The 26,545-nt window shown below is 39.8% G+C and overlaps 2 protein-coding genes across 4 annotated transcripts in view; one reads left to right on the top strand and one right to left on the bottom strand.

Annotated features, from left to right (window-relative positions):
- Nucleotides 1-20,336, bottom strand: part of PDS5A (PDS5 cohesin associated factor A) — a 132,555-nt gene extending 112,219 nt beyond the window's left edge. Inside the window, exons 1-2 of one of the 3 annotated variants that reach the window (XM_036852330.1) lie at nucleotides 20,196-20,336; nucleotides 19,155-19,335 (exon numbers count right to left, since the gene is read on the bottom strand). In XM_036852330.1, the coding sequence (XP_036708225.1) occupies nucleotides 19,155-19,295 (141 nt within the window). In that variant the 5' untranslated portion in view covers nucleotides 19,296-19,335; nucleotides 20,196-20,336. Of the gene's footprint in view, nucleotides 1-19,154; nucleotides 19,336-19,981; nucleotides 20,069-20,195 lie in introns of those variants that run through there. The other 2 variants (XM_036852331.1, XM_036852329.1) reach the window with 2 other exon arrangements.
- LOC118895316 (formin-like protein 5) lies at nucleotides 19,616-20,919 on the top strand. The gene is made up of 2 exons (XM_036852249.1): nucleotides 19,616-19,773; nucleotides 20,013-20,919. Exons 1-2 carry the CDS (start codon nucleotides 19,616-19,618, stop codon nucleotides 20,917-20,919), a joined length of 1,065 nt encoding a protein of 354 aa, XP_036708144.1.
- Nucleotides 20,920-26,545: the final 5,626 nt, after the last annotated feature.

Genomic DNA, 26,545 nt, shown 5'->3' with positions numbered 1-26,545 from the left:
CAACAAGAGAAGCCACCACAATGAGAAGCCCGTGCACTTCAACGAAGAGTATCCCCCGCTCACTGCAACTAGAGAAAGCCCCCGCACAGCAATGAAGACCCAACCAATGCAGCCAAAAATAAATAAATGAATAAATAAATTTATTTCAAAAAATGAACTGGAGAGATAAAAGCCTCACATCTTTCCACAAAAATATTCTTTTAAATGTTAAGGTCCCTTTAAGGCAATGAAAAAGGTTCAACTGAGAGAGCTGTGATTTATAAGCCACCTTCCAACATCAGGAAAGAGAATAACTGAAAGGGAAGACACATAATCGCCCTAGACAATGTAAGCCAAGTAAGCTACCCATGGCTTTTTCTATATAACCACTGGGCATTGACATCTATAGCATATAGACTTCTCTTCCTCCTGTAAGTTCTAAGCAAACATTGAGGGACAAAAAAGAGTCACCCAGAGAAACTAAGGGAGACTGCAAAGGTTCAAAGACAGGACAATCTTCTGCAAGGCAAAATGCATGCCTTTTATAAAGTGAAAAAGTCCCAGGGAATTTTAAGACCACAAAACTAAAGCCTAGGCCTAGGGGGGAAAAACACATTAGCTTGTAGTGTGTGTAGTCTATAACCCTTAACTATGACTACGGGGGAAGGAGGGAGAGAGTCTAAACATACCCATTCTCAACAGAGGAAAAAACTTCAAAGAAAAGATTTTATATAGGTTACATTGTTGGTAAGAAGAGGATCCAGGATTTAGATGTAAATCTTCAGATTCTCAATTCAGAATTCCCAGACTAAGAATTTAAATTTACAATTCACTCTAGATCAAAGACCCAATTAATATCCCAGCATTATAGTTCCTTATTCACAGAGTGACTACATGCCCCAATTTGCCTCAAATAGTTCATACGTGTTGTCTCAGAATTACTGAAAGCATCTCTCACTAACTTATCAATGTTTTTCATCTTCATCCTACTTGAGTCACATCTTGAACCTCATTACAAACTGTTTTACCTCTTAAAAAGTTTCCTTTTTAGGGACTTCCCTGGTGGTCCAGTGGTTAAAAATCCCTTTTTAGAACATTCCACCCCTAACTCCTTCATTTTTTATTCTCACTAAGTCTACTCATTGCCTTCAATATGAATTCTAAATCTTCAATCATATTCTACAGGCCCCTCCTGCCTTACTTACCTCCCCTGTCTGCCTACACCCAAGTGTAGCCATTTCAGTCAAACTCTAATAGTATTGCACCTACACCCACCTCAGATTTTGGTAATTTTTTGATTGTCAATCTCCAATCCAGAGTGGTTCCTATTGGCTGAGTCCACTGAGACAACAATGCTAAGGACTGATGAGCATACACACTCATTCTACCCTGATCTCTGAAACTGATCTCCTCCTTAGAGCACAAAAAGAACACAAATTAAATTCTGGATTTATTCAGACCATGTGTGTGAGTTCTGTTCTGCCTCTCAATGGATATGTGACTTGAATAAATAAATAAGTCCTTCTTTGTCTATAAAACAAAGATAATAATACAATCTTAAAAGATTATGATATTTTGAGATAACAGACATGAAGTTCCCAGCCTAGTGTCTGGTATACATGGGTCCATGATAAATTAAAATTACCATATTTATTCATTCTAACACCCAAATTTTAACACGTCTGATACTCACATGTGTCTTAAAAATCAGTGATCTTAGAAAAAGTCACAGCTGGAAGTAACTGTAAGAAGTGCTGTTGTTGGCGCTTGTACAAACTTCAGTTTGAAAACCTTGGGCTGACAATGCCTGACAATATCTAGAAAAGCACTAGCACCAAATCCTGCAGCATTAAGTGTTTAATGACTTGGAAGAACATCTCAGAAACAACACTGGGGCACTTTAAAAAAAAAATATCTTTATTGGAGTATAATTGCTTTACAATGGTGTGTTAGTTTCTGCTGTACAACAAAGTGAATGAGCTGTATGCATATATATATCCCTACATCCCCTCCCTCTTGAGCCTCCCTCTCACCCTCCTTATCCCAGCCCTCTAGGTCATCACAAAGCATCAAGCTGATCTCCCTGTGCTATGCAGCAGCTTCCCACTAGCCATCCATTTTACATTTGGTAGTGTACATATGTCAATGCTACTCTCTCACTTCATCCCAGCTTCCTCTTCCCCCGCTGTGTCCTCAAGTCCGTTCTCTATGTCTGCATCTTCATTCCTGCCCTGGCACTGGGTTCATTGGTACTGTTTTTGTAGATTCCATATATGTGCATTAGCATACGGTATTTGTTTTTCTCTTTCTGGCTTACTTCACTCTGTATGAAAGACTCTAGGTCCACCCACCTCATTACAATAACTCAATTTCGGTCCTTTTTATGGCTGAGTAATATTCCATTGTATATATGTGCCATATCTTCTTCATCCATTCATCTGTCGATGGACATTTAGATTGCTTCCAAGTCCTGGCTATTGTAAATAGTGCTACAATGAACATTGTGGTACATGTATCTTTTTGAATTATGGTTTTCTCAGGGTATATGCCCAGTAGTGGGATTGCTGGGTCATATGGTAGTTCTATTTTTAGTTTTTTAAGGAACCTCCATACTTATCTCCACAGTGGCTGTATCAATTTACGTTCCCACCAACAGTGCAGGGTTCCCTTTTCTCCACACCCTCTCCAGCATTTACTGTTTCTAGTTTTTTTGATGATGGCCACTCTGACCAGTTTGAGGTGATACCTCATTCTGGTTTTGATTTGCATTTCTCTGCAGATTAGTGATGTTGAGCATCTTTTCATGTGTTTGTTGGCAATCTGTATGTCTACTTTGGAGAAATGTCTATTTAGGTCTTCCACCCATTTTTGGATTGGGTTATTTGTTTTTTTGATATTGAGCTGCATGAGCTGCTTGCATATTTTGGAGATTATTCCTTTGTCAGTTATGGGGCACTTTTTCAAGATATTCTTTATCACTAATACTTCTGACAACAATTTCACTGCATGGGAAAACAAAAACATCAACATCTAGTCAAAAATAAGATTTACAAGGGTCAAACTGAATGTGAAGATTTTTAGGACTAACAGCCAAATTATTTCAATTTTATTTTCCTTTATATGTGTAAAAATATGAAATTTAAGTTAACCCTTGAGTTAGACTATTCAGATGGAATAGTGTTTTAACTTAAAAACCAATAACATCACCCAGAATAGGGTATTTGTCACCTAGGGACTGATACTGCATAACTACTGAGACTATCTGGAAAGAGGTGAGAACATCCTCATTTTTAAAAGAAGGATAGCTTTATCTTGTTAGATGGAAACATGAAACAATTTTTCTTGTTCTACTGAAGTTCACATATCAGAATAGTATGCTAATTATTTACACAGTGTCTCTCAACTCCAAATCCACCTCCTCTATACTCTGTTCTCTGATGTTGAGACTGGGATTCTGGAAAATGCATTGCGTAGACTTCTTTGACAGGAAGGTGATTAGAAGGCAGGAAGAGGAAAAAGAGAATTCCTTCTTGTTTTTCTTGCTATTCCTGCAAACATCATTCCAGTAGTCTTCAGCTTCTTTCAGCACTCAACACCCCTTAATTGATAGTATTTGTTGTTAGTATTTTTAAACACTGAATGGCTTCAGAAAGTAGCTTTGGCTACTGGTGTGGGGCTGTTTCTCAATGAATTCAAGCTGTAACCAAAGGGCTGTTAAGCACATCTATGTGAAAATTTAACATATTTCAACAACTAACATCCACTGAATCACAAGAAATGTCAAGCTCCTTCTTCCTGTGCTGCCAAAAATTATAACAAAAACTGAGATTTCCATTTCCATGCTCAAACTGCAATTCCAGCAGGATTTTTAGGACCTCAACACACATGCACAGGAAATTTCCACATTTCAAAGTCCATTTCACATTGCAGTTGAGGAACTTCCACCTAACCCTTCCACTGGAAGCTATTAATATGCAATGTAATGACATGCTAAAAGGCAATTATCAAGAGAAAAGTATAAAATAATTCTATAAATGCCTCCCAAGCAATGAATATGGTCAATTAAAATCATATGTTCATGAACTGATATCAATATTTGGAAGTCTCTGTGTGAAAAAACATTTTCAAATGAAATACACCACATTTCACTACAGATCAGCATTAATAGGTAAACATTTGAAATCAATTTTGGTGATAGAAAACACTAACTTTGAGCCCCAATTAAGTAAAATGTTAGTTCCACACCTTCCCCTCCAAAGAATTCCATTTTTCTCATTAGCAAACCTGTGTTACAAAAAAAAAAAAGTACTGAATCACTATGTTTTGAATTTTGTTAAAAAAAAAAAAAGTTCTTACTGTGTAAGTACTTGCAGAGTATTCTCTTGACCCACAAAATAAATTTTCACTGACCCTTCACAGAAAAAATCCACCAATCCCAGGTATATACCCAAGATAAATGAGTCCTTACCACTACCAAAAACCACGTACATTATTCATAGAAGTTTTTTTTCATAAAAGCAAAAAACTACTAACCCAAATACCTATCAATAACAGCATGGATAAATAAATTTTGGTGTACTCATATAATGAAAATCACTACAACCCATAACAACATGGATGAATTTCAGACACAACGTTTAGGAAAAGAGTCAGACATAAAAGAGTACATACTGCATGATTTCATTTATATTAAGTTTGATGGCAAGACTAATCTAAGTTGATAAAGATCAGAAGGGTCTCTATCTCTGGGGAAGGGACCATACGGCAGCCTGCTGCAGTGCCATCTTGATCTGGATAATGACAATATGCATATATGTATGTAAAAATTAATAAAATGTTATACTTAAGGTTTATGAACTTTACTATATGTAAACATTTATATATTTTTAAAAAGAGGAAACACACAGTTAATGTTATATAGATCATCTCCCAAGTCCCTGTGATTTTACATTTTTTCAGGCTGTATCTGTGATTGAAGATAATAGAAGAGTTATAAACTTAAGAACATATCAATAGGAATGACCAAATTTGAAGAACACAAAGAGAAATGACTGAAAAAAGAAAAAGAGCCCCAGTGATCTGAGGGCAATATAAAAAAAAAATCTAACATTTGTGTAAGTGGATCCTGGAAAGAGGAAAAAAGGGTGGAGAAGGAAAAAAAAAAAAAAAAAAAAAACAGCTTGACGATATCATGACCAAAAACTCCCCAAATTTGGTGAAAGACATAAATTTATAGATCCAGGAAGGTCAGTGATTCCAAATCAGGACAAGTATTTGGGAAACACAAACCTCAGGGCATCACAATGAAACTGCTGAACATCAAAGAAAAATAAACACCATGAAAGCAGCCAGAAAAAAATCTCACATTACATACAAAGAAACAAAAATAAATATTACCACTGACTTCTCATCTGAAGCACTGGAGAACACAAGACAGTGGAATTACATCTTTAAAGCACTGAAACTGTCAACCCAGAATTTTATATCCAAAAAGTAATATCCTTAAAAAATGAAGGTTAAATAAACATTTTCAGACAAATGAAAACTAAGTGAAATTATCTCAGCAAATCTTCACTAAAAGAAACACTAAAGGGAAGTTTCTCAGGTTGAAGGGATATATCATCAGGTGGAAAATCGGACATTTGAGAAAAAATGAAAAAAAGCACAAGAAATGGTAATAAGTGCATAAATATAAAAGACTACTTCCCTTGCATTTATTTAAAATACATATAACTGTTTAATGTGGGGTTTATAATGCATGTATAGCATAAAGGGTGGGGCTGTGATAAATGGACCCATAGTAATGGAAGGTTCTTACATTTCACATGAAATAGCACAAAAATAAAAGTCTAAGACTATGAACAGTTAAGGATATGTATTGCAATCCCTGTACAACCAGACAGACAGACATAGCCAGACAGATACACACACACACACACACACACACAGTGAAAAGATATACCTATAAAATCAAAAATAATTAAAATGGAATTCTAAAAAATAGCAAATTAAGATAAAAGGCAGGGCTCCTTCCCCGGTGGGCCAGTGGCTAAGACTCTGCACTCCCAATGCATGGGGCCTGGGTTTGACCCCTGGTCAGGGAACTACATCCCACATCCCACAACTAAAAGATTTCACATGCTGCAACTATAGATTCTGCATGCCACAACTAAAAGATCCCACGTGCCACAATTAAGACCGGACACAGGGCTTCCCTGGTGGCACAGTGGTTAAGAATCTGCCTGCCAATGCAGGGGACATGGATTCGATCCCTGGTCTGGGAAGATCCCATATCCCGTGGAGCAGCTAAGCCCATGCACCACAACTACTGAGCCTGTGCTCTAGAGCCCATGAGCCACAACTACTGAGCCCATGTGCCACAACTACTGAAGCCTGCACTCCTAGAGCCTGTGCTCCGCAACAAGAGAAGCCACTGCAATGAGAAGCCCACACACCGCAACAAACAGTAGCCCCTGCTCACTGCAACTAGAGAAAGTCTGCACACAGCAATGAAGACCCAACGCAGCCAAAAATAAATAAATAAAATAAAATTTTTAAAAAAAGGATGAGAACTGAATATAGTAGACAAGATTATATAACATGATTTCCAAGAGATCTAAAAATATTTTCATTTTATTACTGCCTGATGCTTTTTATCACTTTCTTCAAAGCTATTTAGGTATATGCTTCAAGAAGAAAATCATTTTGAAACTTCTGCCAGAAACAAAGCAGTCTCCTTATATACACTGACTCAGTCCTTATAAATCTTAAACACTTTTATTCAATGATTTTCTTTTTGCAGATGAGAAATTCACCTCTACTTATTTTATAGGGGCTAGATAAAGGCTATGCAATTCAACAAACATTTGAAATTATAGGATATAATACATGGCCACTGAACTTAATTTTCAAGTATTGAAATAATTTGACGGACTTCCCTGGTGGTACAGTGGTTAATAATCTGCCTGCCAATGCAGGGGACATGGGTTCCTTCCCTGGTCTGGGAAGATCCCACGTGCTGCAGAGCAACTAAGGCTGTGCGCCACAACTACTGAACCTGTGCTCTAGAGCCCGCGAGCCACAACTACTGAGCCCGCATGCCACAACTCCTGACCTGCATGCTGCAACTACTGAAGCCTGCACACAGCAATGAAGACCCAATACAGCCAAAAATAAATAAAAAGTAGAAAAAATAATAATAATTTGGCATCAAATTACAATTAATGTTTACTTGAATTCCTACCACAGAAATTCCAGGAAATTTTGGAAAAACATGCACTGAATATATATAATAAAAATCTGGGACTTCCCTGGTGGCATAGTGGTTAAGAATCCGCCTGCCAATGCAGGGGACACGGGTTCAAGCCCTCGTCCGGGAAGATCCCACATGCCACAGAGCAACTAAGCCCATGCGCCACAACTACTGAAGCCCATGTGCCTAAAGCCTGTGCTCCACAACAAGAGAAGCCACTGCAATGAGAAGCACGCGCACCGCAACGAGTAGTAGCTCCCACTCACTGTAACTAGAAAAAGCCTGCACGCAGAAACAAAGACCCAATGCAGCCAAAAATAAATAAATAAATAAATAAATAAATAAATAAATTTATTTTTAAAAAATCCAATTCATATTGTTATAATCTAGTACATAAAATTCTACTAACTGCTCTTAAAATTTTACTCATCCACAGCCTTCACACCTAGTATCATGTGACTAAACTCTAAGCAACCAACAGATTCATTCAGACAGTATCAATTAGAAGTGGATTACTGTTCAACCAAAGATAGATACTATCTGGTCTGGACATGAGGATAAAAAAACTCCACAAATTGGCCTCAAAGAAGGGTGGTATTCACGTGCTTAAAAAACTCCTTGGTCACCTAGCTTTGCTAATCATGCAAAACCACAATGTAGACATATCCCTCTTTAGCTCTATTTTTTTTTTTAATTCAAATTCCTCTGTCATTTAAGGATTCTACCAATTTCATTGGTACCTTCCTCTTTTTTCCTCTCAACTACTCTTTTAGGATGCTTTAGCTCTAGCAAAACTATCCTACTCATTTTCTTCAAACACACCAAGCATGCTTCTGTCTCTGTCTTTGTCCCTGCTATTCATCTGTTTGAAATGTTTTACCACTCTTTGCTTACCAAAGTCTAAGCCTTCAAATCCCAGTACAACTGTCACCTTTTCCTTGAAACTTCTCTTGACCACCAAAATTCTTAGTACCTCTTTATCCAAAGAAACAGATACAATCCTAGCACATAACTGACATTTAACGTATGATATAATAATCTCAAATATCCTTCATATAAACGGAAATCCATTCCAGTGTTATTCCTAGTATAAATCCAGGTTCCCCTAATGGACTCATGTTATTTAAGGGCTGGCTTTATCAGCACTAATCACAGGGCCCCCATTTGGTAGGAAGTTTTAAGTGTTTGATCTTAATAATAATTTTACAATATAACATGAAAAACAACACATATGTTATGGCAGTTCCCAACTTTTAAAATATCACATAATATACAAAAAATGATGTAATATTTGTAATCTCCAAAGGCTGAGGGACTCTGTATTTAGGCATACTTACAACTGTGTAGAGTATCAGTTGGGAAGATCTGTACTAATGTAAAAGACCAAATGCCAACAGCAAGGGAAAGAAATTTAGTAAACTCCTTCGTTATGTTTGTGTTTAGCTTTCTATTACAACCGTTACCTAGAAACGTCTCGATTTGTTGTCTTCAGCAAATAAAAACTTGTTATGCTTTTATATCATGTATAAACTCCACTCATTTTATCTTTCTGACCAGTGAATTCAACTGGACATACTTCCATATGCCAACAACCTCAGCCAAAGTAGTGTTTAATTTAAATAATTAACTCTGAAAATAGAAGCTAATAGGAACAAAATTCATTAATGCTTTAAGCCTATTCTCCTACTATGAACACAAAGCAGTTTTTCCCTTGGACATCTATAGATTTCTGATAATGGGAAAATAAATCACGGCACTGGCATTTTACATGCCAATACCGTTATTTATTTCATTTATGATTTTAAATAATAAGCCTTCATCTCATTTCTATTTAACTCAAGGTCTTGAATGAAGACTTAAGTGAGGCTTGATGATTTCAACATCATCTTTGTTCCTAAAATTTTGTCTCCAACTCTACCCCACCCACCCTCATTTCTTTAAACATACTAAAAAAGTCACTCAATTCCTTTTGAGTTTCTAAGGAAATCTAAATAGGGTTCTTATCCTTTTGAACCTCAGTGGAGCACTTATATTTAATCATTCTCATAAAGAACTTCTCTTGTTGCCGGGAGGCAATAAAATGGCCTTTTGGGGCAAGATGTTAATTTGCCAATTTGCTACTTTAAAAGTACGCATTACTTGACAATACATTACTGAGAGGCTGGACACTCTTATACTTGCTGGTGGAAGTACAAAATGGTACAACCCATATGAAGGAGAATATGACCACCTCTAACAAAAACACTTAGAAATGTACCCTTTGGCCCAACAATCCTAGGAACTTACCCTAGGAACTTACCCTAAAGACACACTTCCACAAATACAAAGCAATGTGTAACAAGGTTATTCACTTCAGCATTACTTGTAAAAGGAAAATATTACAAGCAATCTCAAATCAACAATGAGAGCCTAGTTGAGTAAACTATGGCACATCTACACATAGAATACTATAACGCCATGAAAATGAATTTAAAGACATTTCCAGATATGGTGTGATTTCCAAGACATATTGGGTGAAGAAAGCAAAGTACAATAGAGTATATATAGTAGTTTATCTTTTAAGAAGGGCGGTAAAAAAAAAAAAAAAAAAAAGAAGAAGAAGGGCGGTAACACAGAAAGGATAAACCAGAAACTAATGAAAATGATTATCTACAGAGGGGAGGTGGGTGGAAATGAAGTGGAAAGAATAAAGATGGCAAGAAGACTTCTAAAAGTGTTAGTTTTTCTATAGTTTTGACTCTTGAACCATGTAAAATTAAATAAAAAGAATGAACAATGTAATTCCTAAAACTGAATACAAACACTCCTACAACTGAACAACAATAAAACAAATAACCTGATTAAAAAATGGGCAAAGGACTTGAATAGACATTTTTCTAAATCAGATATACAAATGACCAATAAGCATGAAAAGATGCTCAACATCACCAGTCATCAGGGAAACACAAATCAAAACCACAACGAGACATTACCTCATACCTGTTAGGACGGCCACTATCAAAAACACAGAAAATAAGCACTGATGTGGAGAAACTGAAACCCTTGTGTACTACTGGTGGGAAGGTAAAATGAAGCAGCTACTACGGAAAACAGTATGAAGGGTTCCTCAAAAGTGTTTAAATAGAACTATCATATGACCCAGCAATTCCAGCAATATATATCCAAAAGAACTGAAAACAGGGTCTCTAAGAGATATACGCACACCCATGTTCACTGCAGCATTATTCACGATAGCTGAAAGGTGGAAGCAACCTAAACTTCCATTAATGGATAAAGAAAGTGTGGTAGATACATACACTGGAATACTACACAGCCTTAAAAAAGAAGAAAATCCTGTCATATGCTACAACATGGATAAACCTTAACGACTTCATGCTAAGTGAAATAAGCCAGTCACTAAAGGACAAATACCATATGATTCCACATTTATATGTGAGGTATCTAAAGTAGTCAAACTCCTAGAAACAGGAAGTGGTCACTAAGGGCTGAGTGGGATGGGGGAAAGGGAGTTGTTCAGTGGGTACAGAGTTTCAGTTTTACAAGATGAAAACGTTCTAGGGATCTGTAGTATTGACAATGTACATATAGTTAACACTACTGTACTGTGTACACTTAAAAATGGTTAAGATGGTTTTTGTTATGTTTTTTACCACAATAAAAAAAAAAAAATCAAGCAAGGATAATACTCGTCAGTAGAAATGAAGAGTCCAGTCCACCAGAGTGAATGTATGTATGTATATGTATATACATATAAAATTGAATACAAACAGAAAAAAATAAACCAATTGTTGGGACTTCCCTGGTGGCGCAGTGGTTAAGAATCCGTCTGCCAATGCAGGGGACACGGGTTCCATCCCTGGTCCGGGAAGATCCTACATGCTGCAGAGCAACTAAACCCGTGCTCCACAACTACTGAGCCTGCACTCTAGAGCCTGCAAGCCACAAATACTGAGCCCATGCCCTGCAACTACTGAAGCCTGTGCGCCGGAACTACTGAAGCCCGTGCTCCGCGACAAGAGAAGCCACCGCAATGAGAAGCCCATGCACCACAACGAAGATTAGCCCCCACTCGCCACAACCAGAGAAAGCCCGTGAGCAGCAACAAAGACCTAACACAGCCATCAATCAATCAGTCAAGGCAACATTTTATAACCACCAAAGTGGGTGCTAAAACAGTTGAGTAAGAATTGTTGGAAAACAAATTATTCTTAAAAACTATTTATTACCTTAAATATTACTTATTAATCGCAAAGAGAGGGAAATACCTTTACAATGCAGAGAGCTGTACACAAGTGATCAACTTAGCAAAGCCAATAGGACAAAATGACATTATATGTCTCCTGATATGATGCTAAGGGAACTACACAACACCAATTGTGTAGTATACGTGCCAAAAAAGGTTCAATTTGAATCTAAGCATGAGGAAATGAGACAAAACAGATTATGAACTCTTATAAGACAAATGCTTCAAAAAATGTCATGAACAACACACCCCCAGAAAATGAGAGGACTTTCTAGATTAAAACAGACAAGAGAGACGTAATAAATGCATGTGATCCTATACTGCAACTTGGATAGAGGAAGAAAAATTCAACTTTTAAAAAGTCATTTTTAGGGCAACTGAGGGAATTTTATTATGGATAGTATAACAGATATCACTGTATCAATGTTAAATTCCTTGAGTGTGATAATGATAATTGTTATAAAGTAGGAGAATGTCCTTGTTCTAAGAAGACTGCTGAAGCATTCAGAGGTGGAATGTCATGACAGATGCAAGTAACTCTCAAACAAAAAAGTATGTTACATCTGTCTCCCTCTGTGTGTGTGTGTTTGGAGAAACATTAAAGCAAGCAAAAGTAACAAAATGTTAACAACTGGTGAATCTAAATGAAGGGATGAGTGTTGAAGGTACAACTTTTCCAACTTTTCTAGAGAGATAAAATGTCTCAAAATAAGAAGTTAAAATAGGGCTTCCCTGGTGGCGCAGTGGTTGAGAATCTGCCTGCTAATGCAGGGGACACGGGTTCGAGCCCTGGTCTGGGAGGATCCCACATGCCACGGAACAACTAGGCCCGTGAGCCACACGTACTGAGCCTGCGCGTCTGGAGCCTGTGCTCCGCAACAAGAGAGGTCGCGATAGTGAGAGGCCCACGCACCGCGATGAAGAGTGGCCCCCGCTTACCACAACTAGAGAAAGCCCTCGCACAGAAATGAAGACCCAACACAGCCAAGAATAAATAAATTAATTAATTAATTTTAAAAAAAAAAAAGAAGTTAAAATAGATTTTTTTTAAAAAGAGAGAAGGGGGGATCATCATTATGATTGGCCAGTGATACTTCCTAGGAAAAATTCAAAAAATGTAAGAAACAAGTTCTAGGATCAAATCATGAGCCTCCCCCATAATTCCTCCCTAACTAGCACGTAAAAAAGTTCCTACAATTTTTTTCTTAGAGTATTTAAAATAAATTTTACAAATCTAGCAAATTGGCTGCAAATATATACTGTTGTTTTTGAGATTAAATGTTTTTCAAATGTATGAATGTAACTACAAAGTATAGTACACTTTGACTTATCATGAGAGCTCCTGTGGTAAAGACGGCTACAAATTCTTTCCTACTTCTTCCATTGAGAAGTAGGGTCAATTTTTCTCTCCTTGAATGTCAGCTGTGCTATGACTACTTTATAGCGGTATGACTACCGTAGAGTAAGGTAGAAGTGCCACGACCAATTCTGAATAAAGTCTTTAAAAGTACTGGCAACTTCCTCCATAGTGTCTTGGAACCCTGAACCCAACTACCCTGCTGGAGAGACCATGTGGAGAAGCCTTAACACTACCATAGACAGGAAGAAGGGCCCAGCTGAGTCCAGTCTTTCTGCTGTTCCTACTGAGGTACCAAGTGTTTGAGAGAAGCCAGTGTGTATATACTTCACCAGTCTAATCACCAGCTGAATACCAGTGAGTGAGCCCAGTATGCGATGTGGAGCAGAATAATCAAGCCAAGTCCTGCCCAAATTTCTAATCCACAAAACTGTGATATAGTAAGAAAAGTTACCAACAGTAGGCAAAAAGTAGAAGTCACCCAAGTGTCCATCAAAGGATGAAAGGATAAACAAAAGATGTTATACACGTGAATTCTGACACATACTACAATACAGATAAACCTTGAAGACATCATGCCAAGTGAAATAAGCCAGTCACAAAAGCAGCAATATTGTATTATCCCACTTATATGAGGCTCCTAGAGTAGCCCAATTCATAGAGACAGAAAGCAGAAAGGTGGTTGCCTGGGCTGGGGGAAGGGGAGAATAGAGTTATAATTTAATGGGTACAGAGTTCAGTTAAGGATGATGAAAAGTTGTGGAGATGGATAGTGATGAGGTTGCATAACAATGTGAATGTACTTACGGCACTGAACTGTACACTTAAAAATGATTAAAATGGTAGGGGCTTCCCTGGTGGTGCAGTGGTTAAGGATCCACCTGCCACCACAGGGGACACGGGTTCGAGCCCTGGTCCGGGAAGATCCCACATGCCGCGGAACAACTAAGCCCATGCACCTGTAACTACTGAGCCTGCGCTCTAGAGCCCACAATCCACAACTACTGAGTCCACGTGCCTCAACTACTGAAGCCTGCATGCCTAGAGCCCGTGCTCCGCAACAAGAGAAGCCACCGCAACGAAAAGCCCGCACACCGCAACGAAGAGCAGCCCCCGCTCACTGCAACTAGAGAAAGCCCGCGCGCAGCAACAAAGACCCAACGCAGCCAAAGACAAATAAATAAATAAATAGATAGATAAATAGATAAATAAATAAATAAAATAAAAGTTGTGCTGCATGAAGTATTACTTCACAAATGTGTATTGGCTATATTTTAGGACTTCATTTTAAGAAATCTTGCCTCTCCATTTAACTTCTTAATTACTTAGCAGAATCTTCTGCATTAATACAAATATTAAAGTAAAAGATATAAACAAAATTCAGACTTGAAATTACATACTGAATTATGAGCAAAATTAGCATACTATGTGGCAATTAGGGATAAATAAAAGTCATTTACGCAAGTGAAAATAATTACAACAAATCAAGTATTTCTGACGTCCACCTGAGGGGAAGGAAAATGAAAGAATTCATGGCCTTCCTGCCCCTAATCTATTCCTCCCCTCTTCCAACCTAGGTCTGATGAGAAAAGGGAGATGTCCCACCTAAATCAAGTTCACCATATCCCAATTCCTACTGAACTATCCAACAGGCCAGACTATAGAAAGTAGAAGAGCGAGCACGTGGAAGAGGGAGAATGGCTGACAGAAAGAGAAAGATTACAGAAAAATACAAAGAAAACACAGAAGTAACACCTAGTGGGAGAAAAGTGGGGGACATTTTCAGAACAATAAAACCCTATTATTTAATTTTTCCTAATTCTTAGCACCAAGGTAGTAAGTATTTTGATTTGATTCTGTGACAGAATGAATATGGCAGGTTTGGGTATAGGGTTGTGGCTAGAGAACTGTCTGGGGCACTGAACTCTGAGAGCAGATAATAAGAAATGGATATAGTAACAAACTTCATCCTAATCCCTCCTTTTAAAAACCAAGGCTTTCAAGGGCTTCCCACTTCCAAAATAGCAAAAAAGGAAGAAAAAAAAAGTGCATAGCACACAGCTTTGTAATACATGATCTGAGATAGACTGTGTATAACAAACTGTGGGCAGAAGCACTTAATGGAACTTTGTACAACATTGTTTATAGGTGTATCTTGTTTATAAAGCTTATCAGACATGATTTGCATTAGTTTCAGAATCCTTAATGAAATCTTGATGCTTAATGCAACACTGGTATTAAAATGTCTGCTATCCTTGCAAACAGCTTTTGTATGAATTTTAATATTTCTGCCAATTAATATATATTTGTAATTTATCTAAATAACAAAACTGTTAATGATGGTTTTCAGCTTTATGTGACTAGGGTTGGTCACAACCTCTGAGACTCAATTTCTTCATCCGGAAAATTAGAACAAAATGAAATAACCTCTAAGCTACCTTCTGGTTCCAAAATTCTAAATATCTGTGTTATCATCTCTAGTATGCAATCTCAGATAAAGTACTTAGTTGCAATTCAAAATATTTTCAAATTATCCTTCATCTTCAAAAATAAAAATATTTCTCTAAACCAGGATTAATACAAAGTATTCGAAGAGTAGCCCCCGCTCCACGAAAGCCCTAGCAGCAGAGAAGACACGACGCAGCCAAAAAAAAAAAAAAAATACAAAGTATTCATTCGTTCATTCAAGGAATATATGTTGAGAACCTATGTGCCAGGTATTAAACTTAGCACTGGGAGGATACAAAAGTAAACAAACAGATGTGATACCTATATTCATGAAGCTTACAGAGAAGCTGGGGAGACAAACCAAATAAACATATGCATAAATGTAATATCACATCTGTAATAAGTGATATGAAGGAATTAAAAGAATATATTAACAAGGAATCTAAGAGACTTCCCTTAATGAACTGGGAGGAAGAGTATGTATGTGGGCTACATAATTCTAAATCTGTCTAGACAGAAATGAGCATGGCATGTTCAAGGAACTGACAGAAGGCCAGTGTGACTGGACATAAAAATATTTAAAGTAGTTCCTTGGAAACAGAAATTAAAACTTCTAAAATACAAAAGTATGTCTAAGTTCTTCCAAAGATATACTCTAAGAATTATTTTCAAGAAAGCTTCAAAGCATCACAATAATTTCTCTCTAATGTTAAAAAAAAAACGCTGTCCCAAATCTCCCTGCAAAAGACCAAGTTAACTCTCATTGATTCCCTTCTCTTTTCACTTTACTGTTTTCAACTGCATAATAAAAATCACAACTTCTTTGTTCAACTTTGTTTAGATTCCTTAGAAGAAAGTAGCTATAAGAAGAAAAAGATACATGATGCTATTGCCCTGGCTCTGCCTCTAACCTGTCCTATGGCTGACCTTGGTAAATGTTACTTGGCCACTTTGGGTCTAACTTTTGTTATCTGTGAAATAAAGCGAGTTCCAGAATTTCTTTTAGAATCCTTCTAACTCTAAAATTATGGTTCCACTGTAAAAATTCTTGTTCCAGTCTTGAAAACTGAAGAAAATGGACCAAACGTCTCTGAATTCCACTAACCAAGATTTTTTTTTTTTTTAATTTATTTGTTTTTATTTTTGGCTGCGTTGGGTCTTCGTTGCTGCACGCGGGCTTTCTGTAGTTGCGGCGAGCGGGGGCTACTCTTCATTGCGGTGTGTGGGCTTCTCATTGCGGTGGCTTCCCTTGTTGTGGAGCACAGGCTCTGGGCGCGCGGGCTTCAGTAGTTGTGGCACGTGGGCTCAGTAGTTGTGGCTCGAGGGCTCTAGAACACAGGCTTAGTAGCTGTGGCGCACGGGCTTAGTTGCTCCGTGGCATGTGGGATCTTCCCGGACTAGGGCTCAAACCTATGTCCCCTGCACTGGCAGGTGGATTCTTAACCACTGCGCCACCAGGGAAGCCCCACTGACCAAGATTTTACTTGCCTTTAAGCGCTTTTGTATTTATACAGCATTTGAACATTGTTACTGTGTTATAACAAACTACTGAATTTATAAAATTTATCCACAAATAACACAAAAGTTATCAAAAATACAGTTAAATATTGTTTGAAACCTATACTTCCAATGAGACAGTAATACTTTAAACATGGATCCCTAAAATGTACAAAGTCAAAATCGACTTAGAAAGGCAGGAGGAAGACAGAATCATAATTCTTGAGAAAAGCAAAATTTTAGCAATAGGACATTCAAATTGGTTAATATGTATATCAAATTTAACTTCCAAAAGAACTCATAAAAAATGAATATTCTAACCGTATGCTCATTCTAGACTTGGTGTCAATTTCTAGTTAACAATATTTCTGATATTTAATCTATTTCCAAATGGAAGATGTATATATAGTCATAACTGTTCTTTTTTTAACCAAATTATCCATCACTAGAATTCAAGGTTTTGATATTCTTAATATGAAAATAAAAATTAAAAGACCTATAAATTTTTTAACTTAGCTTTGTATTTCATAATTCATATTTCAGCATCTCAGAACACTTAAGAACAATAACAATATAACCTTAAGACGCATCAATTAAGCACCCTACTTCATGTACAGTCTTTAGTATCAAGGTTTATTTTAATGGACGGCATTGTGTCCCATTCCTTCCAAAGGGGCAACAAACTGCAGAATCCAATTAGATTTTTAACAACAAACTACAGGAATACTTTAAATATTAATCACTCATAACATGATAAACATTTACTAGGCACTGTAAGTTCTAAAAGCAAAGGGGCAAGATTATTCCTTAAAATACATTTCACCAAGTGGCCAAGGTGAAGACTGGCAAAGTGTCAACATCGTTTCTTCCCTCACCTCCCACCAACTCTGATTCTAACACTGAAATGTGTCTTGTATCGTTCCCTATCACTCTATTCCCACTATCATAGCCCTACTTCATGATTTCAACATCTCTGACCTAGACTACTGTTAACAGTTTCCTAGCTGGACTCCCTGTCTCCAGTCTTACCCTGTTCCAATCCAGCCCCGACAGTGACAGCCAAAACATCTTCAGCATTGCCAAATGTCTCCTGGGGCTCAAAGATGTCCTGGTTGAGAACCACTGCATCAAGCTGATCCCTTAACAAGAACAGCACTTACTTTGTAAGGCTGTGTCCACAATCTATGTCCATGCAACAAAAAGCAAAAAATTAACTTACTTAAGGCTGAAACTTACAACCTGGACATTAGGACCACCATGCTTAAAAATACGCTGACTCCTTATAAAAAGAGCCATAATCACTCTCTCTTAAAACCCCTTTGGGGACTTCCTTGGTGGTCCTGTGGTTAAGACTCTGTGCTCCCAATGCAAGGAGCGCAGGTTTGATCCCTGGTCAGGGAACTAGATCCCCGCATGCCTCAACTTAAGACCCAGCGCAGCCAAATAAATAAATATTTAAACAAACAAACACACACAAACCCCTTTGAACATGTGGACATAAATCATCACTTTACTTCAAGGCTGAATTTTGAAAAGTCAGTCCCTTCTGTCAAAGTTTAACCATACTATATACATATTTAAGCTTCTGGATGTTAGGAAATTGTGATAATTTTTAAAATGCCTTTTGTGCTTTGATAAATCAGTCTCCTCAGAAGTTGATGAAAACCTTCCTAAGCAAATTACTGCCTACCTTTAAGGCTACAAGCTACTCTGAATAGTATTCTCGTAAATATTTCTAGGGGAAAAAACAAACAAACAAACAAACTTAAAAAATACTCGAATTCTTATACTTAAAAAAAAAGTAAGGGCTTCCCTGGTGGCGCAGTGGTTGAGAGTCTGCCTGCCAGTGCAGGGGACACGGGTTCGTGCCCTGGTCTGGGAAGATCCCACATGCCGCGGAGCAACTGGGCCCGTGAGCCACAACTACTGAGCCTGCGCGTCTGGAGCCTGTGCTCCGCAACAAGAGAGGCCGCGATAATGAGAGGCCCGCGCACCGCGATGAAGAGTGGCCCCCACTTGCCGCAACTAGAGAAAGCCCTCGCACAGAAACGAAGACCCAACACAGCCATAAATAAATAAAAACCCAAAGTTAAAAAAAAAAAAAAAAAAAGTAAGATTAAAAAAGATCACACACACCCTTCTAATTTCCCATAATGGTTATGTCCCTAACAGAAATCACCATTCAAAGATATAGCCAAGATAGAACAATACCTTTCAGAAGCGGTAAAAGAGAAGACGTAAAATATCTAAAAAAAAAAAAAAAACCCTGGTCGGTGAAACTCTTAAAGGCCAGGCCCAGCAGAACTGTAATACCACAGGAGAGAGCACCTCCTACCACAAACGTCTGAAATGTGAACATTCTGTCCAGAGGAGCTTACCTTCAGTCGTTTGATCATTTCGTCGGTGGTGATCTTGTCGGTGATCTCCTTTACCCCCGGAGGGTAAGCGATCTTCCCGTCGGCACTCACGACGCCACAGAGAGCAGGGGCAGGCTTGGGCTGCGCGGTCGAGAAGTCCATCCTGGGGGACAACTTTTCTTTCACAGTCCTCTACCGGCCTCTATCGGTCAGAAAACAAAAGTTCAGCGGGAAAGGGACGACTTTGTAACCTCTTTTTTCATTTCAAAAATCTCTAATCTGCAAAGGGCCCTTTCTCCCGGGAGGCCGGGGACTCGCGGCGGCCCAGCCACCCGCTCCTTCCCGGGGCTTGGATCCTGGCGGCCGCCGCGCCGCGCCCACCCACGCGGGCCCCTCCAACACCGGGCCCACTGGGCTCTCTGGCACCGGCGGCCGCGGGAAGCGCCGGGCAGCGCCAGGAGTTTTCCAGTCCTCCTTTCACAATGAAATCCACCCCCAAACACCGAAGTCCGAAGTTCGGCGGCTTCGAGAGCCCGGCAAGGCCCCTAAAGCCCCCGCTCGGTCAGAGAGAAGCCTCGAGTCCCCGCCCGGCCGGTCCCCTCCGGGATAGGAGACGCGAGGCCTATAGGGCTCGGCTTAGGCCGCAAAACTAGGGACCCAACAGGACCCACACGCAGCGGCGTCTCCCGGGGACGAACGCCCTTGCCGGGCAGAGCTGCTGAACCCCAGGCGTCCCCGCCACGCTCCCGCCCCTCCCGTGTCCCGCTCCCCCACCCCCGCGGGAGGGGAAAACAAGCCGCCCTCCACCCCGAACCCCAAGCCAGGAAGCGGCTGACGCGGCTCCGCACTTCACATTTTGTTCCTTCAACTTCGGCTGAGGCTCCCCGGCGGCTTCTCTCGCCCCTGGCCACTCGGCGCCGCCGAGGCCCTACCGGCAACTCCGGGCAGCCCCGCCGGGCCTCGATCCCGCGCCCCCACCCCCCCCCCCACCCGCTCCGGTCTCCCCTTCCGTCCCCTCCCTCCACCAGCCGAGGGCGGGAGCCGAGCCGCCGCCGCCTTTACCTCCTCCTCATGCGGGCGGAAGGTGCATCGAGCGCCCGGGCCTCTGTCAGGTGGTTGCGCCGCCGCCCCTCTCCGGGCTGCACACAAAGCGGCTCCGCGGGTCCCGCCGCCGCCGCCGCCGCCGCCCGCCCCGGAGCGGCGCTGGGGCTGGCGGTGCCGAGGAGGAGCAGTCGCCGCGGGGGGAGACGCGGGGCGAGTGAGCGCTGGGCGGGGAGACACTGCCGCTCTCCGTCTGGCCGAGGAAGAGCAGCCTCGGAAAAGGCTCCTCCGGGAGCGTGTGCTCGTGTGTTCGCCCCGGAACCCCGGGCCCGCCCGCCGGCACCTCGCGCCGGCCGGGTCCGTCAACCCGGACCCTGACGCCCCTCGCAGCGGCGCGCGCCCGGCAGTCCGTGCTCCGGGCAGCCGGCGCCCCTCGCACACACCGGCCGGTCACGCGAGCGGTACGAGAGCACGCGAGAGAAGGGCGCGCGCCTCGCTTCCGCCCCTTCCTCCGCAGGCCGTGCCTCCGCCTCCCTCGGGCCTGAGGCGGTGGCGCGTGGGGCAGACAGCGCCGCCACCCGGTTGGCGCCAAGACCTGCCGCGCCGAAAGCCTCCGGGAGGACGGGACCCGAAAGGCGAGCGGAGGAGGAGCCCGGCTGGCGGGAAGCGAACCGGTCCCCGCGGCACTGTGAGGGCAAGCGGGACGAACAGGGCTTTACCTTATGCCGCGGAGATGAGTTCATGACTTTTGGGGTTCATCCTGAGGGACGTGGACGGAAATGGTTGAAAAATGGTGAATTACTTGGTGAAAAATGAACTGATTTCCTCCCCAGGGACAGAGGATCTGCAAACTGAGGAAAAGTTTTGCAACATGGCACAACGTGGGCCGCTCATTCTTGTTCCTTCTGACAGCCACCAGAGTTTGCCCTCCCCTCTTTAGATGTATAAAATTAATATTTTGAAAGCAGCAAAATATGAAAATAGCATTGAGTCGAGTAGTTCTCAAAGAAAGGTCTGAAACGTAGGATCCTGGGCTTCACTCCCAAACCTGGAGAATGAAGATCTATGAGACTGGAATCCAGAAATAAGCGTGTTTACAAATTAGATAGATGGCTCTTGTGAATATGGAATAATTCATTTTTTTTAAGTGTTAAGTATACCGAAGAATAACTTTATTTCATCCAAAGGAAAGCCCAATGCAGTGGTGTTTGAGCAGTTTAATGTAAAGAAAATTGAAGCAGATGAACCTCAGGAGCACGTACAAAATTTCCGAAAATGTAGTTGAAAAAAGAACACAATAATGTGAAATAGCAGGCAGCTCTTGAAACTGACCACTGCCATAGTTTAAAATGATATTCGATTATTTATTTAAATTATTCTTGATGGATATCCATCGGTCTTTTCCACATTCTTTGCTTGATCTTAAAAATGTTATAGGTGCTGGGACTTCCCTGGTGGTGCAGTGGATAGGACTCCACGCTCCCAATGCAGGGCGCCCGGGTTCGATCCCTGGTCAGGGAACTAGATCCCACATGCATGCCACAACTAAGAGTTTGCATGCTGCAACTAAGGAGCCTGCCTGCTGCAACTAAGACCCAGAACAACCAAATAAATAAATATTACAAATTCTTTCTAAAAAAAAATATATAGGTGCTGCCCTCACTGAATTGTTTTTCAGGTATTCCACAAGGGAACAATCATCTTGGAATCTAACACACCACAGCTGCTGATTTGCTACAACTCTGCCCAAAAGTCAGAGCTTTGTTCTTGGGCATTTAGAGTAGCAGGCAGAATCCAGTTAAGATTGTCTTCATCCAAACTATGAAATTGACCAAAACCTACACTCTTTTTAGGCTCTTCTCTCACTTATGATTTTTAAAAATCTGTCACATTTAAATAGCTAAAGAGTGCTGCTTTTTGTTTTCATTCTTGCTCTAAGTAATTTACCCATAATTAAATGGAGTTTTGTATATACCCATAAGTTTTAATTTTATACAATGTATTCCTTTTTAATACTGTTTGATTTTATGAGCACTCATAGGATAGTAAGCCCTAAGGATTATAACACATAAAAATGTTGAATTTATATAATTCTAAAATTCAGGAATCCTGAAATCCTTGTTTTTACTTTCTTTTTTTAAAAGTTTTCACTTAGTGTAAATGAGAAGAGGTACATTCATTTGAGCAACAATTATTTAAAGAAGGCCTATTATACAAGGCATTGTTTTGGGCACTGAGAAAAAAATCTGTAGTAGGGAAGTGAACAAACATCCCTACCTGTTGTGGTAGAGCTTAAGTTGTTTGGGGAGAGATAGACAAAAAAAATAAATAAATTGCTATGGAAGAAAATAAAGTAGAGAAGCAGGGGTGGGATGCAGACCACATATAACCTTTTAGGCCTTTGGTCTTTGGAAAGACTTTGGCATGTACTCTGAGATGGGAGTGTTTTAAAAAGAGAAGTGATATTATATGATTTATGTTCTATGCGCTAGGCAACCTTTGACAAATTAATCTTTCTGTGCCTCATTTTCCTCATCTGTAAAACAAGGATAATAGTTTCTATTTCAGAGGGTCATTATGAGGGATAAATAAGTTAACATTTGTAAAGTGCCTAGAATAGTAACTGGTACATACTAAGCTTCACATAATTTTTTAATATATGTAAAATGAAAGAATCACTCTAGCTGCTGGGTTGAAAATAATGTAGAGCTGCAAAAATAAAAGTAGGATAATCAAGTATAAGACAACTGCAAGAATCCCAAGGAGAGATGGTAATAAGAACTGGGTAATAACAGTGGAAGTGATGAAAAATGGTACAAGAAAAAAGAGAGGAGTCAAGAAAGCAAGGATGGCTCCAAAGTTTTTGACCTGTGTAACTAGAAGGATGAAGTTACCACTAACTGGGATGGGGAGGACTGTGCTTGGAACAGACTGAGAGTCAGAATGTCTTTTAGAATCTAAGCTATTTAAAAGTTAATTTAACAGTTACTCAGCTCCTGCAGTGGGTAAGGCATTATACTAGGCCCTGGGGAAATATTTAGAAAACAAGAAGACAAAGTCCCTGCTCTTGACAGGATCAGAGTCTAATGGAGGAATCACAGACGTACAACGAAACATAACCAAGGCAAGGCTGTGATTTATACTATAATAGGGATTTACATTATATTGTCTGGGAGCCTCAGAAAGGGGTGCTATGGGAACTTCCCAAAGGAAGGGGCATTTGAGGCTGGGCATTGGAGGGTGAGTTGTTGTGGTGAGTAGTTTTTGTGGGGCGAGCAATAGTTAACAGAGGTAACCACAAGGTGAAAAAAGGCCTGGAGGTAATTAAGTGCAATTTCTTTTTGAGGAAAAGACTTTGATGTGATTAGAACAATAGTTGCATAAAAGAGTGGCTTGGCTTTGTGAGACTTACTCTACCCCCACTAAATTTCCATCAGCCCCTCTCCTGTATACAAATGTACAAGCATACAATCTATGTACAAAATGGCATCCAGTGCAGCTTCAGGACAAACCCCTAACCCCCTATTTCAATCATACTACCAACCACGAATTCTTCCTACATAGAAATTCTAGATCCAAACTCTAGGGCACTGCAACAGTGGAAATGTTCCACACTTGCATTGTCCAATACTGTAGGTACCAGCCACATGTGACTATAAAACACCTGAAAGGTGGCTACTACAATGGAAGAACTAAATTTTTAATTTAATTTAATTTAAAAAATCTAAGCAGCCATAAGTGGCTAGTGGCTACTATATTGGACAGTGCAGTTCTGGAGTGCAAAGTTTGTAGGAGTGATTGACGGAAGATGAGGGTAGAGGATAAACTGTGTTCACACTGAATGCTGCAGATGTTGAACAGAGTGGTAGTTTCAAAGGATGAATTGGGGTAATAGGAGACTAAAGACGTTTATAGTGAAAGTGAACTAAGGTAAAAATACAACCAAACAGATAAAAATGCAAAAATATTTAAGATATTTAAAGCAGTTTTTAAAAATATGTTTTTTATTTATCTGAAATTCTTTATTCGCTTTTCAATTTAAAATGTAACTAGCTAATTTATCCTGAGTAATTTCACAGATTAAACATTTGAATCTTCCATATACCTCTGGTCACAGAGAAATTTTAACAATACATCATAATTAGTGTGAAACTAAAAAAATGGTACTTTAATTTATTTAAGTGTCTTTCCAGATATCACTGACAGCTTAGCTAAAATTTAAATATATTTAGGCATCGGATAATGACATATCTATCTGTAGTGAATGAAATGAATTTGACATGTTTCACTGATGACTGATGACTAAAAATATGAAGTCTGAATCATTTTAGCCTAGTATGACCAAGATGTTAATGATTAACTTATTTGTCATGGTAATTTAAAGACTTTATTTGAATCCTGTTTAATATCTTAGACTCCATGCACATCTCTCTTCAATTTAAAGTGTGAAGGCTGACCTGCATCATTAATTATATTAGCTTTCTTAAAATTGTTTTATCAAAATTAAGTATTATTTAATGAACAGGGACAGCAAACTAAAACTAATTATTTTCAAATATGAAAGAAACTACAGATGTAAACAACATGAGTAAATCTTAGTGACGTACTATGATAACCTATTTATAAAGTTCAAAAGCGAAGAGTACCCCTGGAGTACAAGGGAAAGCAGGGAACACAGGGGAACAACATGGGAGAATGAATACATAGGCAGATATTTTCTTGTTAAAGCTTTACTTTTGGGTGTAGTGGTGGCTTCACGTATGTTCATTATATGTTAAGCGAATGAATGGATGAATGAATGACAGCAATCCATGGAACAAGGAAGGATGTGTTTGTAACCCAAGGATTATGATTAATCCAATTCAGGGCACCTGAGGTCTAGAAGAGAAAAAGAGACAGACTCAAAAAATTTCAAAAAATTTTATATGATAATTTAATATTTTAAAAAATTATATCTCCCAATGTCAAAGAAATTCTGCCCCCTTGATAATTTTTTTCTAATGGTGGTAGTAAAATGAGAAATTATTTGGAATTATATTTTATATGAATGCCACTTTGCAGCCCTTCCTTAAATTGCTAGTATTTGGATGATAAATGATTATAAAACTAAAAGAATTGTCAGGGTAATTAAACTTTCAACTATCACATTAAAGTGTATTTTTATTATGAAGCTTGGGATGTCAGCCTCCTATTGTTTTATATGATTAAAATAAACAAGAAAGTGGACTTCCCTGGTGGTGCAGTGGGTAAGACTCCACGCTCCCAAAGCAGGGGGCCCAGGGTTCGGTCCTTGGTTGGGGAACTAGATCCCGCATGCTGCAACTAAGAAGTCCGCATGCCACAACTATGAGCCTGCATACTGCAACTAAAGATCTGCACGCTGCAACAAAGGATCCCGCATCATGCAATGAAGTTCCCATGTGCCACAACTGAGACCAAGTGCAGCCAAAATTAATTAATTAAATAAAATAAGAAAGTAAACTTATGACAAATACTTTTGTTCATTACAGTAAAGACAGAAAGATTCATTTATGGAAATGTATTAGGATAATCATTGCCTCCCCTCCCGCAAACTCTTTTCAGACAGTTGTTCCTATCCCAGTCCTATATATTTCCTCTCTCTCTCTCTCTCTCTCTCTCACACACACACACACACACACAGCTGACTGAGCCTGCACTGACACCTGAACCAAGAAAATGCAGTCCACAGGCTGAGCTGAGCCAAACAAAATATCATGAGAGGCGCTGTGGGGCTTCCCTGGTGGCGCAGTGGTTGAGAATCTGCCTGCCAATGCAGGGGACATGGGTTCGAGCCCTGGTCTGGGAAGATCCCACATGCCGCGGAGCAACTAGGCCCGTGAGCCACAATTACTGAGCCTGCGCGACTGGAGCCTGTGCTCTGCAACAAGAGAGGCCGCGATAGTGAGAGGACCGCGCACCGCGATGAAGAGTGGCCCCCGCTTGCCGCAACTAGAGAAAGCCCTTGCACAGAAACGAAGACCCAACACAGCCAAAAATAAAAATTAATTAATTAATTAATTAAAATTATGAGAGACGCTGTGAACTAAAACTCAGCAACAGATGGAACTTTCAGCTGAATTATATCAATGTAAAATAGTAAACGTCTTCAGCTTTCTACATGTGAGTATGCTGAGGAAAACTGAGCTGCCCTAATTTGTGTCCTGATTGTTCCGTTTTTCTTAGGCTCCACATAAGCATTGTTTCCTTATGGTAAAATCCCTTTCACTTGAACTAATTTGAGTAAATTTCTGAACTTTAACCACCAAATATGACCTGATTTAGAATGAACAATTGTACTTCATGAAATCTTAACCATGATCCATGAACCTAGCTTGGCTGGATCAAATAGT

The sequence above is a fragment of the Balaenoptera musculus genome, chromosome 5 (genome assembly GCF_009873245.2).
Source record: "Balaenoptera musculus isolate JJ_BM4_2016_0621 chromosome 5, mBalMus1.pri.v3, whole genome shotgun sequence".
Lineage (NCBI taxonomy): Eukaryota > Metazoa > Chordata > Mammalia > Artiodactyla > Balaenopteridae > Balaenoptera > Balaenoptera musculus.
This window is presented reverse-complemented; position numbering and strand designations above follow the sequence as displayed.

Coding starts and splice junctions, on each gene's coding strand:
- LOC118895316 (XM_036852249.1), top strand. CDS start 19,616: ATGAAATCCACCCCCAAACACCGAAGTCCGAAGTTCGGCGGCTTCGAG. Junction 19,774..20,012: donor GCCTATAGGGCTCGGCTTAG/GCCGCAAAACTA, acceptor ACTTCGGCTGAG/GCTCCCCGGCGGCTTCTCTC.